The following is a 20,277-nucleotide window of genomic DNA, read 5'->3' on the forward strand; positions in this document are numbered from 1 at the left end:
ATGAACACAGAAAATACATACATAAATAAGAGACCAAGTTCTATGAGTTAACTTTCAGGAAACTTCTTGCAACATAGCAATCGATGTCTTTCCGGCCTGACACGTACGGCTGATGAAGAGTGATTATGTGCAGTACATTCAGTACACGTACAGTACAGACTGGTACTGATTGCTACATTTGCATGACATATTCTTTTTCATAGGTGCAGCACGGCGGGAACCAGAGCAGCTACGTTTAATGCGTACAGTTTCGCACACGTGTTTTCACCACTGTGACAGCGCGCAAAGAATTACAAGGGCGATTTCATGTCTGTGCATGGCGCTAGATGACATGGGCCGGTGATGAGCGATCAGCCCTGATTAATGTCTCGGGCGTAATTCTAACACAAAACTAACAATAAATCGGACGCCATAATCCCAAATATTGTGTTGATATTTTAAGAGCTGTTATTGATATTTTGGTCGGAAAATTTGTCCAAGCATTTTTTATTTTGTAAAACACAATAACTGCTCGGAGTCGGAAAATGTCCGATGTCTGACTGTAATTTCATGCTCTGATTGTAATCCTTTTCTTTGAGCCATCTCCACTAAAATGTGTCCTTGACATCTCTTTCAATATCATGAAGATCCTCATTTCCATTGACAATTAGATGGTGCAGTTTGTCAGCCCTCGAACATGAAGTCAATCCACGTGTTGATCGTCCAACGTACAGTACAACATACGTTCGTTGTTTACGTTCAGGCATCGCACATGTCACATGAGCATGCATCAAGCTAGTATGCGTTAACTAAAGGTCAATATTTCAATGTATTTCCAGTCACTGACGACACTACTCCACGCTGTCCTTTGTATTTCGTGCCACAATATGACTGATGTAAGCACTCTATACTGACGACTGCGCTCAAGATTAAGTACCCAGTTGCACGGCGCAGGATACATGCGCATCATAGATTTGCTTCCAGTCTTTTCTTCTTTATTTAATTCTGTCAATGTTAAAAAGATTGAAGGGGGAAAAAAATCGGCTTTTGGGGGGAAAAAATACCAAAAAAGTTGAATTTCCAATTAAAATCGGAAAAGTGGCATCTCTGTTATTATGACGTATTGTGTGCATTGACATAACAGCCTCATTGATTGGCTGTTGGAAAATGATGATGTAATTATCCCAAAAATGGGAAAATAAGATTTTTTGGGGCGGTTTTTAGCAAAACTGGTGGACTAATTAACTGTGGATTTATTTGTGAGCTTTATGTCATCTTTATGAATATTTTTCGGTATAAATGATGTACACCCAAGATGTGCACTAGGAAAGTGCCAGATAATTGACCATGCCCATGGTCTAACAGGGCAATATGATGGATACCTAGTGTTTTCTTCGGGTTATGCTGTGAATGAATGCTTAAGTGCCTATACCACGTCCCACTACAACAGGTGAAGCAGGGTTTCATAAGAAGAAAGATTAGTCACATCCAATGAGTCTTCCCAGCCTGAAGGGGAACTGCATGAAGGTTCCAATGAGCAAGGGGATGATGGCCTTCCGGTGTCTTGATCATCCTCCATTTCTCTATCAGAAACTCCAATTACTTTTGGGTAAAGGAGGCTCCTAAGGTAAGTCAAATGCTTGTTTCTGTGCCTTGAGGTATTAGGAACAGTGGTCCCATTGCCCACATCTGCTAGAAGTGAAGTGGGCTGGTTCCCTACAGTTCTCTCTGTCCTGGTCAACTGGAACCCCACGTTGGAGGAAAACAGCTACCAAGGACACTGGCTGCCTTTTACTTGTTGCTGTGCTAGTGCTGTTAAAGCAGTATAGATGCTTTGAGGAGTTATCCTGAAAGGCTACCATGAAGCTAGCTGGAATCAAGCGATGAATTCTTCTTTTTGAAGGGAGTATTACACTTGCTTCTCTAGTGAACCGCTTGATGAGAACGGGAATGACAGCCATTTAAACTGTGTGTCTCATGTGTGTTGCGAGCTGGGTAGTGGCACTCGCCAAGGACACCTCATGTGCTGGAATTCCTAATAGACATTTGTATTGGACTCTTGTCCGCCTGTAGCTTTGGACTGGCTTGGGCTATCCCGGTGGTAGGGCTAGTAGGTTGCTAACCTCTGTTGTGGTTGGTACTAAACTTTGCAAGGAGAGACCAGAAGGGTGGCAGAACCTCAATATTCTTGGCTCCTGGCATGTCCGGAAGCCCCAGGTTGACTGTGAATATTGTCTCCACTGGATGAGTGAAATTTGTTCCAAATGTTTGGGTGTCATTGACAACTCTGGGATGACTGTGTATCTGGCTAGGTAACACAGATTTTGTTCTGGAACAACCCTGACAAGTTGGTGATTTGGCCCTCTTGATCCTCTCTGATAATCACATAAACTTTACAATTATGTGCCTTGAAAATGATGCATGTATAATAACACATGTATACATGTGTAATACACGTGTAATATCTAATAAGTTATGACACGAGCATGAGTGGAAGATGGAATAATTTAGTGAGTCCGTGTCACACGGGACACAGACACACTACATTATTCACATGATCACAAGTAGTTGTGGGAGACATAGAATTAAAGGAAGGCTCTATGTCCCCCCACCGACAAACTACATCATACCACGCCCTGAAAATTTCCAACCGCACAGCTGACCAAAGGGAGCATATCCCGCAAGATTTAGCTACAGACTCAACATTGATGGCAGGAAAGGTGAATTAACACGAAAGGTCTAGAGGTCAGATAGATCATAGGAATTAGATTTGATCTTTCTAAATATCTTTCATATTAATGTGGTTGACTCCATGAAGACAGTGTTGATACAGCACAATATATTAGGAAAAAGGGAAGCGCATGAAGTCGTGGTTTTTGTGGGGCATGCAGTGTGATGGTGAGGTACATGTAAAGCTACTGGTCTTTGCTGTAAGTATCATCCCAGCTTTGGCATAGTTATTATTTGGCTATTGTAGAATTTGTTATGCCTGATTCCTCATCGGTTATATAACTTACTATCAACTGGATTCCATTTACCTATATATCAGTGCTTTACATAGGTCTTCCTTTTTGTCAGGGGGTTGTACATGATGGCTATTTAAACACTCTAAGTAGCAAAGGATATGCAGGGAACCACACAGAAACTAGCCCAACTTCAGATGGGAAAAGCAAAAGACTAGCATATGTAAGCGTGCATGTTAACATACCCACATTCATGGATTTTGAACAAATAGGATAATAATGTGAGGTGGCAACATGACTACAAGTGGCACCCTACTAATGTGTATGTGCATTAAGCCAATCTTGACTTCCTGTCAGTTGAGGAGGCATGTAATGCATACATACCATGTGTCGATGAGCCGTGTGCCACTGCAGTAATGATTTATATACTTTTAGTCACAAGATCAGGGTCTCCTGCTAGGTGAGGTTTAGTGATTGGAAAATCATTCACAAATCCCTCTAGAGTCTCCTGCACTGAAAATGAGTTAGACTTACTTAATTGACAATGGTGCTCCAAAGGCCAAATGTCCAAACTGTGCCTTGGTCCGATTCATCAATCCCTCATGTTTGGAACTGCAGAACTTAATATAATAAATTGAGGAAAAATAAAAACATAACTTGTGAAGAGTGAGAAACGTATGAGCAAAATCACATCAGCTAGCATGTTATGTTGATACTCTAAGAAGTATTGCCTGTCACTTCCACTGACATATTTATTTGAAAATTTTGAGTTGGGTCAGTGTATCATGTTTCTTCATTCTTGTTATGCACAGTTAGAAGATATGAAAGTCAGTTCTTGTGTCATGTGTAATGTCTCATAGGTAACTAGAATGGCGAGGCCACCATGGCTCCCTGCTTCATTTGAATCTAAGTTCCTTTAATGCAAAAATAACGCATGTTAAGAAATATCTGTGCAAATTACAAATGGCATTGCTCAATGAAACAACAAAATCATAGAAACCAAATGTAGGCTTTACAAAGAGAAAGTACACAAAAATGGGCTAATATTATGACATTATAGATGAAAAGTAAACGGCATCTTAAAGGTATTAACCACTTCATGCCGGGGCATTTTTCAATGTTGATGATGCTGGGCCGGCATGACTATCATTTTTTCTGTTTTCAAAATCCTTCAAAAATTCATCATTTCATTTAACGGTCGCTTATAACCACACAAAGTAATTTTTAGGCACTACTCTAAGTTGACAGGTGACCTTCATTGACGCCCGAGTATTTCAGCCAGGCCTGCAGCCTTGTAAACAGAGCCCAGATTGTGCGGTGTTATATAACTTTCTTTTGTTCACGAACCTGACTCAGTACACTGCTGACCTCTTTTCAATAGGGGCCAGATTAGTGTGCAGTGGTGCTGTGTGGCTCATCGCTGCGGTGGTGGAGCGCTTTTGTCCCCGGTGTTAATCCGCTCGCTCTCAATGCCCCAAACCCTAGTATACAGTTTCAAAACAAGGCTGGATTATCACCACTTTTGAACGAGAAAAATGTTGGTAATGCCCAGCAGCCTGGTCTTTTGTTTGGTGTACCGTCTTTTGTTACAGGGCCCTGTTTCCTTTGTCCGAGTTCGGAGATCCCGGCCACCCATATAAACCATGCGTCTCCGATCCCCGAGTCCCCTGGCAGGAAGTGGTTAATATGTTCTACTCTCTACCAATCATCCAAATCCATCTCTAACTCTATCCCCCAACAGGAGCCAACATCCTATAAATTTGTTACTCCATCCATTCCATCCATCTTGTACAGCATACCTATCCCATCATCCCATCCTTCTTGCCCCTTCCCATCGTCCTATCCATCTTCTACTCCTCTCCCATCGATCTCCTACTCCGTCAACCAATCTCATCATTCTATGCAGAGGGCAAGTGGTTGGTCATCAACAAACAAGATGCAGATGGCAAACTATGAGGATTTTAGTGAAGTGCATTTATGGGTATTATAGGAACTAGGACTCTCGTAACAACAGGCAACTGGATCCCATGATTATAATTCCAATTAACAAAATCCAAAAGTACAGTATTTTCCACCATTCCCTACCACTCTACTGCCAGACTTGAGCACTACACTGGCATGCTGATCACTTCCCCTGCATTCAACAAGTACAACTGCAAGGGACTCTGCTTCAACTTAAACCTTGTATTTGTAAGTTTTTAAATGAGAAATAAAATTACAGTCCAATCTTAATAACTCAAACTTAACAGGAATGGCAAAAAAATGAATATCTAATTTTCAAGCAAAACAACTGTTTCTGAGTTGTAGAGTCATGATAAGTCTGCAGTAGAACATTTTTGAGGTTATTTTCCTGCTTTTTATTAATTCCAATGGTGCATAGTTTTGCTCACAAATCATCATTTTCTGAACATCATATTCAGAGATTTTATATTGTTGCATGTACATTAAAGTTTCTTTTCTATTGATAACATGCAAAAAACCACACATGCTTTTAGTCAGTAGCCAACAGATAAAGACACCTTTGGGTGGTAAAACTTCCATGTCGTTGGTCTATCTTGTTTACAGCACAACCTGCAGCGCATTGTCTGGACTTCCTTTCACTTGGATTTTTAATCTGGTCATGCATGGGTCTGCAGTAGCAATCAGGCTAGCTGGAAAGCAAGGATTTGTTCATTCATGCAGCACGCATATATGAGGTCCCAGAGTAAAAAAAAAGACGAAATGTGCTTGGCAGTGATGACTCATAATCCTACTCTCACTTTTCCATTTACCACTTCTTGAAGATGACCAGCATATGGATATGATAAATAGCACGCACAGCTCATGCATTCTGCATGCAAGTTACCAAGTTGCACTTACTGCGTGCATTGTGGCAGGTTCTTTTAAATGATTCATCTGCGATCTAGACATAAATTGTTTGTAAGTGGGCTCTGAACATATTTTGCTCAGATTTTTCCCGAACCATTTTCAGCAAGTAATTAGTAGAAATGAGAGCTTCTCTTTCTAATATGTTGTGTTGACATTTACCAAGGCACTTCCTGATAGTAAAGTTGACAAAAATGTAATTAGGTACCCATTAATCAGCTGTCAGAATGCAGGTACAGCAAGCACAGCCCTAGAGGATTTGCTAAGCATCAGGTTTATTGTTATGGATGGTGGCTGTGTACGGATGGGTAGCTGGTATAGGGAAGATTTAGTGTGAGGATGAGTGTGGTTCAGAAAAGAACCGGGAATAACTCTGAACCGCACATACTCATAAGAGAGATATATTCCTTCGCATAGTGCTACTGCAAGCCTTTCCACCTGTTGCTGTCCTTCACCATGAATAGCCTAAAATTACAGAACTATCTTACTACCAGGAATCTTTTTGATGAATTCAGGATCAATTACTAACAAGTGCGACGAACTGAAAGTTTTGCTCAACCCGGCTAATGATTGCCGAGTGGTTGTCGCAGCTATTACAGAAACCTGACAACAGGCTGATGTCTCTAATGAATGCCTTGCTGTGAATGGTTTTGATCTCTTCACTTGAACCAGGTCCAATAGACATGGAGGTGGAGTTGCTGTTTACATGTATATCAGAAATGGCATTCCTGCAAGTATCTTGACTGTTGCAGCTGTTTCAGACGACTTTGAGTGTTTATGGCTCTGAGTCCGCCCCTATCGTTTGCCTCATAACGTATCTGGACTTTGATATCTGCCTTCTACATTCCACCATTGCTACGAGACAATGAAGAATTGACCGAGCATGTTAAAACAACATTAGACAGACTGAAATTGCAATATCCCACATCTGGTGTAATTATTTTAGGTGATTTTAATCGCACTGATGTTAAGCAATTGTGCAGAGCCCACTCATTCAAGAGAGTTGTCAATCATCCTACTTGCAGTAATGCCATTTTGGATTTAATTGTAAAAAATCTACATAATTATTATGGTACCCTGTGGTAAGCTCACCACTAGGAGAAGTGATTATAACATGGTTTATTGGTCCCCTTCAGCGTAGGAAGGGCAGGGTATAATTCAGAGGAAAATTATTTGGCCTTTATACAGGCATAGGCTTTTTGAGTTTGGGAGATAGATCGCTATTCTTGGCATGAGGTCTTGTTTGAGCCAGATACTTTTGACAAGGCTAAAGCATTTTACGCTACTGTCTCTGAGGCTGCTGAATTTTATTTTCCCTCTAACATGGTTAAAATGTATTCAGAAAATAAGCCTGGTTAACCCTGAAATTAAAAAATATTATAAAGAAATGCCAGGTTGAATTTGAAGAAAGGAATTGGTGTTGTGGTGATATTTGTGCAATAAAATTATTCATGATATTACATGCGAAGAAAACATATTACAAGGACCGTATTCAGAATCTAAAATCAACTGATCTATCAGCATGGCATAGGACTATTCAGTTGATAACAAATCGGAACCAACAATATCTGACCATCAGAGTACCAAATCCTCCGCAACATGATATGTCAGCAATTGCACAGGCTATTAATGATACCTTTACCTCGGTCTCCACACATAGACTCCCAATCAGCCTTGCTGATTTGCTAGCATTTCTACCTGCCTGCCCACCTCCACAAAGCCATGTGTGAAAAATGTATAATGCCACGAGAAAGCTTCATCCTAAAAAAGTTGCTGGCCTTCCTGCTGGCACTGGGATTCCAGCAAGGCTGATTGAGGAGTTTGCCTGTGAGTTTAGCCAACCTGTGACTGATATTCTGAATACATCCTTATATTGTAGTCCCTCAACTATGGAAAGATGCTAACATAACTCAAATACCAGAGGAAACTCCTGCAATAGTGTCCAAACGGGATCAGGTCAACTTGGACCCAAACAACTCAGACCAATGCCAACTCAGACGCGAAGCCAACTCGGACCTGTGCCAACTCGGACCCAATACTAACTCGGACCCACAATCAAATCGGCCCCATTACCAACTCGGACAATAACTAACTTGGACCCACGCCAACTCGGACCCACCAAGCCTTATACTATTTTGGCAACTTTGTGATGATAAATGAAATGCGCAAAGCCTAACAGCCCCAGCAGCGAGGCTTTCGGCATGGATCCCAAAATATTCTTGCCTCTATAAATGTTCCGGTTAGCAATCAATACAATTTCTGTTGGTCCGAGTTGGAATGGGTTCGAGTAGGTTTGGGTCCGAGTTTACTCAAAATCATCCAAACTTAGCCCTCACTGATTTCACTTTTTGCTAAAGTCTGTGAAGGTTTTTTCTCTCAATGGGCTCTTGATAATATTCTTCATTAATTGATTGTAATCAGTTTGGCAGTATTAAGGGATCCTCTACGACACATTGTTTGGTTGAAACTTTAGATATTTTATAGAAAGGTACACTACATTGGCTCTTTGGAAGCAACAGATTTCTCAAAAGCATTTGATTGTGTAGATCATACTTTAGCTATTCAATGACTCCATGAACTCGGTGTCAGAAGTGAGATGTTATCTTGAATATCTAGATTTCTAACTTTAATTTAACCCTTTAATTTTCATGGCAACTGTCAATAATGCCTGAAAGGGGTGTCTGACAAAAAGTTTTAAATATGTCGATGACACTCTTGTGGAAGTCTATTCAGCTTATGACATCAATTACATAAGTGACAATCATAAATCATCAATCATTTTTACCTGTTACATCCGCCCACTTTGTGAATATGCAGCTCCTGTTTGGCATGTTAATAATCCCAGTTCATATAACCATTTCAGTACAAACGTGAATAATGTTGGCCGAAATGTAGCCCAGGTTGGATGACGCCTGCATTGCATTGCATTGCATTGGTCTATTGTCTGCGCGAGGGGGAGCGGGTTAGTGTAGTGGTTCTTTCCTCGCTTTGCACCAATGAGGCCCGGGTTCGAGTCCTGGCTTGGCCCAGGCTTTAAGTGCATTTGGTTTCCAGTCCATACTCGCTCTCACAGGTTTTCTCCGAGTACTCCGGTTTCCTTCTGCCTCTAAAACTGGACCTTCTTCCTAACTGCGTAATGTGATGCTGATTAATAAAGTGTATGAATAAATGTACAGTTATTGGCGTAAATAACCTGAGTTCCTGAAAGCGCCTGTGAGACCTCAGTCGGTAAGGCAATCAAACAACTAATTTGTCTTTTTTTTTTACAATTTATTCCGAAATGTCCCAAGTTCAACACTTTCACATGCAATTAAATATGTCGTGTTAAATATATGCTGTCAATTGATAAAAGTGCAAAAATTCAAAAAATATGTTGATTCTCACCTGGAATATTTGATTTATTAACTGTACAAATCCTATATTAAAAATAATGCTCCGCTTCCGAAAGATGACCCTACTACGTATATTTGAATTGTTTCCCAAACACACAATGCCCCTTCAATAACTGTGGAACTGCCCTGTAATTAAATCCAAAAATTTGATAAGGACTAAACTAAAAGTTTCTTCGAGGGATTCCTAGGTAATTCAAGCACATCCACCATCAAAGAAATCAGAACTGTTTCCAATATAAGCATAGAAACAAATATAAGTTTGAAAGTGATAAGATTTGTTGCCATGCAACAATATAAATATAAAGGTGAAAGGTTGAGGGCATGCTCCACTCACGATCAAACAAGGGCAGCTCCCCACATTTATTTTAGCACATTGACTTTGTACGGTACATGTTTTCAAGGCACCATTTTGGTAACTTAGTGTTCTTCAATCATCATCAAAGTTACAGCCAACAAAGATCGTCAAACAAAAATAAATCCAAATTTATGATGTCATAATGATGTCATCATGTGAATTTTGATTGATTCTTTAATATTTACTTTTTCCATGTAGGTTTTGTACATGTTTTTTACAGAAAGACTTTGGGACTCTGGTCAATCTGCTTGATTTCATATTTGTGTACACAGTAGTCCCCAAGCAAAATCGTCATAATGACATCATCAGGTATCATGTGACTTGACATTACCAGTGCACTCTTCAAAGCACTATATCTCCTGAAGTCTATGGTCAATTGTTGTTACCTTTAAAAAAGGGAAGTGTTGTAGATGAAAATTGACCTGATGTAATGATGAAGTCATAATGACAAGTCATGTGACATTAAGGGGACCCTCCAAAACAATAAAACTCCTGAACTACATGCATGATCGTTGTAACCTAGCAGATATCTAGAGAGGGAGGTGCGGTAAATGAAAATTCACCTGATGCTTGCACTACACCATGTATGTGCCTATAGAAAACAGTGCAAAATCAGACCAAAATAGCACTGCCTGTCAACTCTTGGGAAGAGGTTGGCCTCTTTTTTTTTCACTGAAAATTCAAAATTAGGACCAGAAGATCGCTTTTTGTTTCAATTTTATGGGGGTTAGCCATGAAAATATTTTTTTTATTAACTTTTCCCTGAAGATACCCTAAAATTGTCATGAAGCATGTGCTCAGCTCTGAACGTAACCGCCAACCTCTATCCACGATAGGCCCACAATTTGGGGCTTTGGGGAAAGAAATACCCAGAACTGGAAACTATCAGTCCTAAATTCCGGATTTATAGAAATATTTCTATGATCCCTCTTGATTACGGTATGTCTTATTGTAAAATCCCTGTGGGATCACAAAATATCAATGAGCTCAGGTGCAGAAATACAACCATTTGGTGGAATGCTCTTGCCCCCTCCCCCCAAAAAACAGGCAATGAAATTTGTTTTGCAAAATAATGAGAGAGACAATGTTTTGTTTGTTTCATTTGCCTTCCTTCAAAAATGCTGGATAAAAGCCTGATTTGTAGCCTTACCCTGCAGAAGGCCATGTAACAATCTTAACTTGTCATGAAATGTTTTAGTAGCACTAAATTACAAGTCTCAGTGACTGAACTTGAAGCAATCATCCTGGCCCAAGTGCACAGACAATGCAGACTTGGAAGAAGTGTTCACTGACAAACAGAAGTTGGTCAGGAATACAAACTTCTCCTCATGCAAAAGTTCTCACAGGAAGGTGGTGAGGAAAGTCTTCCTGTTTGATAACAAGTATTTCACTGTGCAAAACACTTAACAAAATAAGTATTTTCTCAATACAAAAACACTTCACAGGCTTAAAGCATCGAAACTGGTCTCATCAGACTTTAGCTCTCTCCTCCCAAAGTTTCAACTCAATTTAACACTCTTTGTTTTGTTTTTTTATACAATACAAATCTACTATATTAGTTACTGAATATCAGTTATAAGTAAAATATGTGTACAGTTACATGTACGTCACCCTGCCCTAAATTAATGACTAATTCCATTGACCAATCAGAATAAAACCAAATGATGTAAACCCATGACTAATATCAATTTCTTAAATAAGTTCCACCCCATCATTTCAAAGAAATATTATTCCATGAAAAAAGGACAAGTTGTGGGTGCACTGGCCTCAGCCCCCACTTTCTATGTAACTAGCCATGTTTTATCAATGGGTCAACGTTTTATCAATGGGTCAATGGGTCAACTTGACCACTACACTTTTCTAGAAACTGTATCCCACCTGTTCACAAAATTTCAACCTTGTTACAGGTCATAAGGCTGAATTTAAAAAAAATGTTTCTTGTCCGGATTTTGGGAAAAAAAGGAGGAAGAAGGGTTTTTTATTTCTTTTAAAATGGCTGCCATTTTTAAATATCCTGCAACCATTAGTGTTTGCACGGTACAAAGACACTTGTAAAATGAAAGACAAGTTGGACAAAAGAACTGAACATATTTACAGTGTCGTTTAGTGTTGTATTGGTCTACAATGAAGTTTTAGATGCATTTGATTAACTGCCAAAAGTCAAGATTTATTTTGAATGAGTGATTTTACAGATAAAATCAAGCACCAAATGTCAGCTCTCAAAACCTACAAGAGTATACGCTAAGCTATAAATAAAAATATGTTTGTGATGAAACTAAACAAAACAAGATTCGGGCTTACAATGAGCATGCATGCATGTATGCATGAGTGACAGAAACATCGACCACGCTAGACTGTTTCCCGAATGCATCAATGAAAATGGGATTAGGAACTGGACTATGGCCGCGCAAGCGAATTCTTTAAACAAGTGCTCAAGCCAGAGGGGCGTTTTCAAAACGAGTGGATTAGGCTTAGTCATTAGCTTCGCTGATCCCAGCCATTTGATGCAGCATTCTAAACTGCTTGCGAGGCTCTGACTGGAACCAGTGAAACTGAAGACCAAGCCTTACCCAGTCATTTCAAAATCCCCTTAAGTCCTACACCGGATGCATTCTGGCTACAAAGTACATGTACATACATGCAGACAGATTCTGGTGAACTCGCCTTGCTCTACACTCTTGCGTTTTTAAAAAAAAATATGATAAACAAATCCAGGCGGCCTCCAAAAAGGAAGCAGACGGGGGGCGAGAAACATTTTTTACTTCCCTAAAAGGTTCTTTGAAAAAAATCAAACTTCATGTATGTTGTCCCCATAAAATCCCCCGCCCCGAAAATTCAATTCTGGATGCATCCTTGGACTATCAAGTCTTCTGAAAAGCTAAAAATCCTAGAAAACATAATCTCTCTTATCTTTTACCTGTAACGTAGCTCCATAGTGGTGTGCAACAAATCTCAATGTCCTTCCAATTATCTTTCGTTTCTCTGAATCAAAATCCTGCAATTCAGATGTCAAAAGATGCCAGGTTTTAAAAAGGTGTGGTGAAAAGTCAACCTAGTCTTGGTCGTAAGGTATCAGCATGTCTGGAACTGGTCTATCACAAGAAGCTCAGTGCCATATCCAGCTTTTGGTGTCGGGGGGGGGGGAAATTTAAAAGCGAATGTGGATCCGGGTTCATTTGATGTTAGGGAGAAAAAATTCAAAGCCTTATTCAGGGTCCCGACATTGTTGCTTTTATTTGCTGGTGTTTTTTTCCGAGGGTTTTGGTGCCAATAATTTGACAAATAAATATACCAATTACTTTCTTGCCTCTTATTTCTTATTCATGCAGAACATGTCATTCATCAAGGGTTGGTCCACTTTTGAGACATAACAGACTTTCTCTTTTCAGGAACAGTTCATCTCAAAGTGGCATGATATACTGGAATAAAAAAATCTATTGCTAGGGCTTCCACTGGCAAAGAATGAAACTTTACTTTTGCGACTACATTTTCATCCTCAATTCATTAATTACAGTTCATACCTAATATACATTTATGGTTCTGTCTTTTTGTCTTGTCGTGTTCTATGGAAAGGCAATTGCTGGAAGTCTGGTATCCCTCTTCACCTCAATACTTCATGTTGACGTGCTTTTCTGATCCCAAGCATCTTTTCTTTTTGCCCATGTACCTTCTGCATTAATGTTTTGTGCATATTTTCTCCAAGTTTTTTGACAGATTCTCCCCAATCAAAGGAGATTTGGGAGTCCACAAAGGGTCGATACTTACCTGTTAAACCTTACGTTTGCATTTTACTCTAGCCTAAGCTCCTAACTGCTAGATTTTTTATAGCACAGTCAGTGGTGCCCTCAATGCCCAAGTCCTTAGCACTGGCATTACTCTGCCACCTTCATCCTTTAATCCTCAGTTGCGAGCACTTCTATAACTGCTACCAGGTGAGCCCTATGTAGGGGGGCAGGGTGGTGGACTCCCAAATCACCTTTAACTTGGGGGAGTCCACTTCTGGGACTCCCTTACCTGTTAAACCTTACATTTGTTGTTGGAGGAGGGTTTGGGTGAGGCTGTCATAATCAAAGTATCTTTAGCAATCATTATCTAGCCTTAACTGGCATCCTCTTGTGTCCGCACCAATTTGAGGGTAGGCAAATACCAAATAAGAGTCAGGGGAGTCAGGTTGGCACAGTGGTTCTTTCTTCGCCTTCCACCTCTGTGGTCAAGGTTCGAATCCCAGCCCGGTCCACATGTGGATTGGGTTTCCAGCCCCTACCTGATTCTGAGGGCTTTACCCAGAATGGTCCTCTGGGGTTTTCATCCCACCTAAGGTTTCTTCAGGCTTGTGAGCTACAGTGCCAAGGCATTTTTGAGGAACCCTTGGTTTCATTACCAGAAATGATTATAAATAATATGGTTTTCTGGCCCTCGTCTGTGGGGGGTGGTAAGAGCAGGCATTCCAACAGCCCACATGGCGAGGGCCTTTGTTTTCTTTGGTTGGTTTTTTTGTTAGTCCAGCACTTTCAACCAATCCCTGCCCGGGAATTATGCAAGCCATGGTAACTTGGTGCGCTCACACCCTTCTCCTGCTAACTCGCGGAACATGCCTGAAAAAACCTCCCTCCCTCAATGAATTCATTAGTCTGCCTAAAACTATAGAGTCTTGGTTGTCCCCTACTTGTGGATGTATGGAGTAATTAGTGCAAGTAAAGGGCAATAACTGGCTTGCTCTGATGAGGCCCTCTTTAACCATATGCTGCTGGGGAGCCCGGTTTCAGGTATGTGTTCTGCATACGCACAGTTCGGGAGGCAAAATCGGAAAAAAGAGCTGGGCCTCGTAACAAAAGACTAGCCTTGGAACAAAGACCTTGCTGCTGGGAATTGCCAACATTTTTTTAGCTGCCAACAGCCAAGCAAATCCATCATTGTTTTGAATGATTATACCACTGTTTGTGTCTTAAGCAACATTAAGCACAAATGAAAATGAACGCGGAACTCCAAGTAGTCTGGCACCACACCATTTGGTAGATTAAACTGAATAAGGTAGACTCAATGAACACGATGAAAAAGGCTTCCTTGTGAATACGGTCTATTACAGCTTATCTATTTTGGGGTATTTGCAAAAGGTTTATAAGGGTATTACTTTGGATCAGTGTGTGCACCTTCGTAAGTTGTTATTACTGATCATAGTCCTTGTCACATTGAGGATTATTGCCTCTACATGTATGTCAGTCATTCTGACATAAAGGTTTATGACACAGAGTCTTCTGGCGCTTCCAAATGTATAACCCCTGTCTGCCTCCCCCGCAAAAGAACAAAAACAAAAGCTCTTTGGTGTGCTGAAACAGCTAAACCTAACCCCCTAAGGAGTATGTAAAAATCGTATTGAAATTGGAGGATTTGGGACTGTTAGGGTTAAAGAAGAAACCTGCACAAAAGTTGAAATAACATGACAATTGACAAGACAAAATTACACACAAACTCACCTGGAAAATATCATACTTTGTACCCACGATGACCAATGGCAATGGGAAGGGGTCAATCATATTTAGGTCCTGTTTAAATACAAAAGAACCGGCTGACCAAAGTACACACTGAGTTAAGTTATCACACATCATTAATGCACTTTAAACCCTTCTTTTATGTACTAAAACCAATTTATAAAAGGGCAGTGATTCTCAAAAGAACCAAAGCTAAAACCCGATGTTTCATTTAATATGGTAGTCCTGAGACACATATCATTGGAAGATTTAATGGGAATGTTTTATCAAATCAGAAGAAGTAAAGGTACATGTACATGTACCATGCCTCATTGACACATTATCACAGGTGCTACCTTTGACGTGCAATAATGTTGAAAGTTGTGCGATATATTCCTTTGTTTTATCAAATTTGGTCATTTCCCGAATTCTGTGAAATGACTTGGCCATTGTTGTTCGGTTAAATCAGGGTTGACTGCCAATTGTGCATCATTTGTAGAAAAAGGTCATTGTTATACCTTTAGCTTAAGTACTGTATTCTCATTGGCCCAGGACTATCATGTTACCAGGTAATAAAAATGTACATTGCCCTCAACATTGTGCATATCGTAATTTCACAAAGCAGTACCCACCCCACAATTACAGAAGGGTCTACAGTTATGGAGTGACAGTAAACACATAGCATACATTATGTGCAGGCTGTGGTTTTTATACGGTACCTGTAGATTTGTTGATGGGTAGGATTAAACTTGCACCCAGAACTTGTAATTCAAATGCAGGCTTACTTCATTATTTTTGTGACAAGCACACGACAGTGTACATTAGAACTTATATGTACTGAGGCACTCTGGTTAATATTAAATGCTTTGCACATTTTAGACAATATAAGTGGTTTATGAATAAAATTATGCATTATTATTCATAATTCAATAACTTTTTAGTGATGCGTGTCAAATATGATAGGAAATGGTGATGCAATAGGAAACATATATAAGTCTGAGCAAATGAATAGTGCATTTCCACTTTAATGCTTTACTCTGCACCACCACTCACTTAAACTCTCTTAATGCTGAAACTTGAGGAAAATACTTCGATTTAATACATCTCCTAGAGTACTTTACAATCGAGCAAGCAAGTCCAATTCAGAAAATTCATGTTTAATTTTTATTTTGAATTAATTCATTCACACAGAGAATTCAGCTGTGAAGTCATTCAGGTGAATCAAAAGCTTGCTGCCAGAACATTCAACTTTGGTAGCTTTGATTTGCTGTGAAAGTGGTGGTGGTGGTTGCATTAATAGACCATAAATGTAATAAGCACTCATCGTTTCCTCAACAAGATTCTATGAAAAAATCTGAAGTCTATCACTGCGTTCAACTAACCAAATAGTAGTACCCAAACAGTAGTATATATCCAAATTTCCCCTACTGCCTTTTACCATTTGCTAAAAACATGATCAAGTGTAGTGCACCTTCCAGTACCACAATGCATTGCAGCACTGCCGCCATGTTCATCCTTTTTCTTAACACCTTGCCTAACAGATGTGTTAGTTTTGGCATCTTCAGAATTTTTAGTTTTCCGTTCACGCTACCTTCACACAATTCTCATGAATCTTCTCCCTGGCAACCACCACCTGAAGATCCAACACTCTGAAGGTGATGAATATTCTGCATAAGGGCATCAAGTCTACACTTCAAGACCTCCTACTCTATGGTAAAGACCTCTTCACTGGCCACTTCATGGATAACTTGGAATGGAGGTGAAATAGATTGACATGGCCCACAAGTTGTGCTTCCAGGAGTCCCTTCAGGCACTCAACAACCCGTGAGCCACAGAGGCCAACAGTTAAAACTTTCCTTGCGGCCTTCAAACTCCAGTCCCTCAAGGTCATTTCGTCTTCCACTACCCCAAACCAGCCATCACAAGCCTCGTCCCTTACGACTGTACCCCAATTTTTTTTCACCCTCATGAGACTGAATGAAGTTTCAACCATCCACCACTTGAACACGACTTTAATCAGATTGTTTAAACAAAAAAAGGCAACACGCAAGTCCAATGTCATCCACTGTTGAAGTTCATCAATTGTTTCATTTGCAACCAATAAAAGTTTTCCAGATATCAAATCTACATATCGAAGTTACTGCTGACTCTCAGGTATGTAATTCTAATGGTACACATGCAATATGAGAGCACATGTAAGACATTACAGGTAATGGGGTATCTGCAAAGTACAATCCTAAAAGTAATCAGAAACGTGAGGTGCATATCCAGGATACATTGCTCTAACAAGGATTTCAGTGTTACTTAAGATAAGAAAAGCACCACTATGATCTCAATTAATAAATAATGATTTAGAAGTGGTTATTTCTGTGGTCAATTCTTATTCATGAGCAAAGATCGTATAGCGCCCAAGGCGCAAGATGGATAACTCTGCCCAAAAAGTGTAATTACCATGGGCACCATTTGAGCAAGCGATACGCCTGCGCAGTTTACGGTAATGCTTCGGCGCAGGCTCACCAGGTGCACGTGCCTGCCGTTCCATTTTCTATATTTTTTTATCTCAGATTTTTCTCAAATTCATCTCAGATTTATCTGAGTTATTGCAATCTGCCGTCGCCTGCAGAACTTGAGGTACAGCAGGTGCACATTATGGAATGGTGATCCTTGGTTGATGTTAGCAAGCCAGGTAGGAACTCAGATTTTCAACCCTTGGATTGGACTTCTGGATGGCGAGGCTGCTGACAAAGAATTAGCGACTTCAAGAATAATTGGAAAATGACATTTGAGAGTTGTTTATACTCGTCAAGGATCCTTTGCAAATGACAGAGTTGTTTGTGTCCAAGATAAACAGAATTTTGTTGGACAGTTTGGACTGAGAGACATTCTCATTCTTTCTATTTTTGTGTGCCTGCCTATTACATGTATGTACTACATGACTACTACACAACACTGTGGATGCAAAGGCAAAAAAAAAAACACTTCGTGCAGCACCCGTACCTACGGCAAACAGTGCCGGTGACTACTCAGATTTATCCATGGCCTCCGATCCCAAACCCAACAGCAGCTGTCTTCAGTCTTTCGCAGGGTTCTGGCTGGACATTACATTGGACAGATGGGTACTTGTTGCCATTTCCCTCAGGTGCCCTCTGGAGTTCACGAGTACATCTACGTCCAAATCAATTCTTCGCCCAACTCCAATCCCCACGACAAATACAGACGTCAAGCTGAGTCTGAGATAGATGCTCTTCTCTGCAAATGAGCAATCACACATGTCCTGCCCTGCCTAAGACCAATGGCTTCCAGTCAACTTTCTTTGTAAACCCCAAAGAAGGAACCAGGCAAGTGGTGGCCAATCATCAACCTCAAGCACTCAACAAATTCATTCGCCCCCCAGAACAAAATTCTGCATGGAGAGGCTACGGTCGGTAACACAATCTCTTTTCAACTCAGCCCGGGCAACATCAATCAATCTGAAGGATGCATATCTTCACATCCTGATACATCATCAAGATAGCAAGTTCCTCCCCCACATTAAGTGTGGGTCGGGTCTATCAGAGAATGCCTACCCAAATGGTCACTACATATGCAAATTTCCCAGGTGCTTATTATTTATTCACTGAAAAGATTTGATCACCCGTGGCGCACCCTCACCTCCCACAATGCAACGCAGCCTCACCGCCGAGATGGTCCTTCTTTTCGAAAGCAACTCAAAAGGTCAGAGCCAGAGTGGGGCGGATGGGTGGGAGAGGACCGTGTGGGTAGGTATTCTCTAGTAGACCTGGCCCACACTTAATGTGGGGAGGAGTCTATGGCACTCTAGCTACCCAAGCAGTCACTCTATACGCTGAGTAGCACCGATCTAAGTGGGGGGTTGGCAACAACACATGTAATGCCAAGAATGCACATTCACATATAAACAGCGAAGAGTGAATAAATTTAAGAAATAGTAAATGAAATCCAGGATGTCTTGTCGTCCATTCTACTGGAGGTCCCTTTGACCTCTACGTTGCGGACAATGGCATTGTCCTGCCATTTGCGATGTCGCTCTGCAGGACATCCCTAAAGTTGCAGGAGGTAAGAGACTTCCAACATACAGCTTTGCAGATGTCTGCAATGGAAACATCTTGAGAGCGAGACCAGGATGCAGACACTACTCTTACATCATGAACCCTGATGTAGTGTTGACTATGTTCATCAGAGCTTGACGGCCAGACTGGATTAGCAAATCTAATGGTAAATTCCGTCCAGCAGGTAAGAGTGACTGACGCCGCTGGACGGTATGGTCTTGTGATAGTGATAAGCGATGGGTTTATCGTCCCTTTTAGGTCAGGTAACACTTCAGGACACGAAGAGGGCACCAAAGTTTTTCGGCATCGTCTCCAGTTAGTAAGGAGGCGGAGAGTGCAAAGATATCTGAAGGATCAGGTGAGGGAGTCTGATCCTTTGTCAGGAAGCCAATCAAAGGAATGAGGTGAACACCATGCGGCTTCCAACGTAGACAGCCTTCAGCAACAGGGAGAGCCTGTAGTTCACTGCCTCCTCAGGACGTAACCATTGTCAGGAGAAAGGCCAGCCTGATGCTGGTGTGTGTAAGGGAGGCATTATTTAGGTTCAAAAGGAGGACCAGTGAGCATGTAGAGAACTGAGCCTAGGTCTTATGACCAGACTAATTGCCCGAAAAGGGGACACTGCATGAACATATCATGCAAAAGGTGATGCAATGTCATGCTGTTAAAGGTGATTGAACTGACTTTGAAACCAACACGTATAGCAGCTAGGGCTGTCCTGTAGATAAGAGTTGTAGATACTTGTAGCTCCGAATGAAAGAAGTACATAAGGAAGTCTGTTATAGCCCTCACGGGAGTGTTAGCTGGGGCTGAAGCTTGATTGTCAAAGCACATAACAAAATGCTAAAATCTGCTGTCACAAATTTAAAAGGTGGGCAGATGATGTCCCATGTGGCCATTGCTGCAGCATCACTAGAAAGTCCCCTCAAACAGATAGACCGAAGTAAGTTGAGTGTTGTTCAGAGAAGCAAAGAGATTAATGTAATTAAGGCTGCTCTATCATACGTCCGCTAGTACGTTGTCTGACCCTGCCATGTGGATTGTCTGCATGATCCCTTATCCTTTCCGTTGATGAGAAAGAAGAGTGCGAAAGTGTGAAAGAAGAGAAGATGGAGATGACATTATCATTCATAGCCTCTAGCATGATTTTAGCGAGGTCTGCATGGAAAGGAGAACTCTCTTTCACAT

General features: G+C 40.8%; 1 protein-coding gene across 4 annotated transcripts in view; it reads right to left on the reverse strand.

Annotated features, from left to right (window-relative positions):
- The window catches only part of dync2li1 (dynein cytoplasmic 2 light intermediate chain 1), a 119,327-nt gene that overhangs the window by 37,785 nt on the left and 61,265 nt on the right, over positions 1-20,277 (reverse strand). For all 4 annotated transcript variants that reach the window (XM_087147645.1, XM_022255281.2, XM_022255282.2 and 1 more), the window contains 3 exons: positions 15,029-15,097; positions 12,472-12,549; positions 3,477-3,562 (listed from right to left, as the gene is read on the reverse strand). In XM_087147645.1, coding sequence (XP_087003771.1) covers positions 3,477-3,562; positions 12,472-12,549; positions 15,029-15,097 — 233 coding nt within the window. The remainder of the gene's footprint in view (positions 1-3,476; positions 3,563-12,471; positions 12,550-15,028; positions 15,098-20,277) is intronic.

The sequence above is a fragment of the Acanthaster planci genome, linkage group LG01 (genome assembly GCF_054643075.1).
Source record: "Acanthaster planci isolate LZ-2023a linkage group LG01, COTS_SCS, whole genome shotgun sequence".
Classification (NCBI taxonomy): Eukaryota; Metazoa; Echinodermata; class Asteroidea; order Valvatida; family Acanthasteridae; genus Acanthaster; species Acanthaster planci.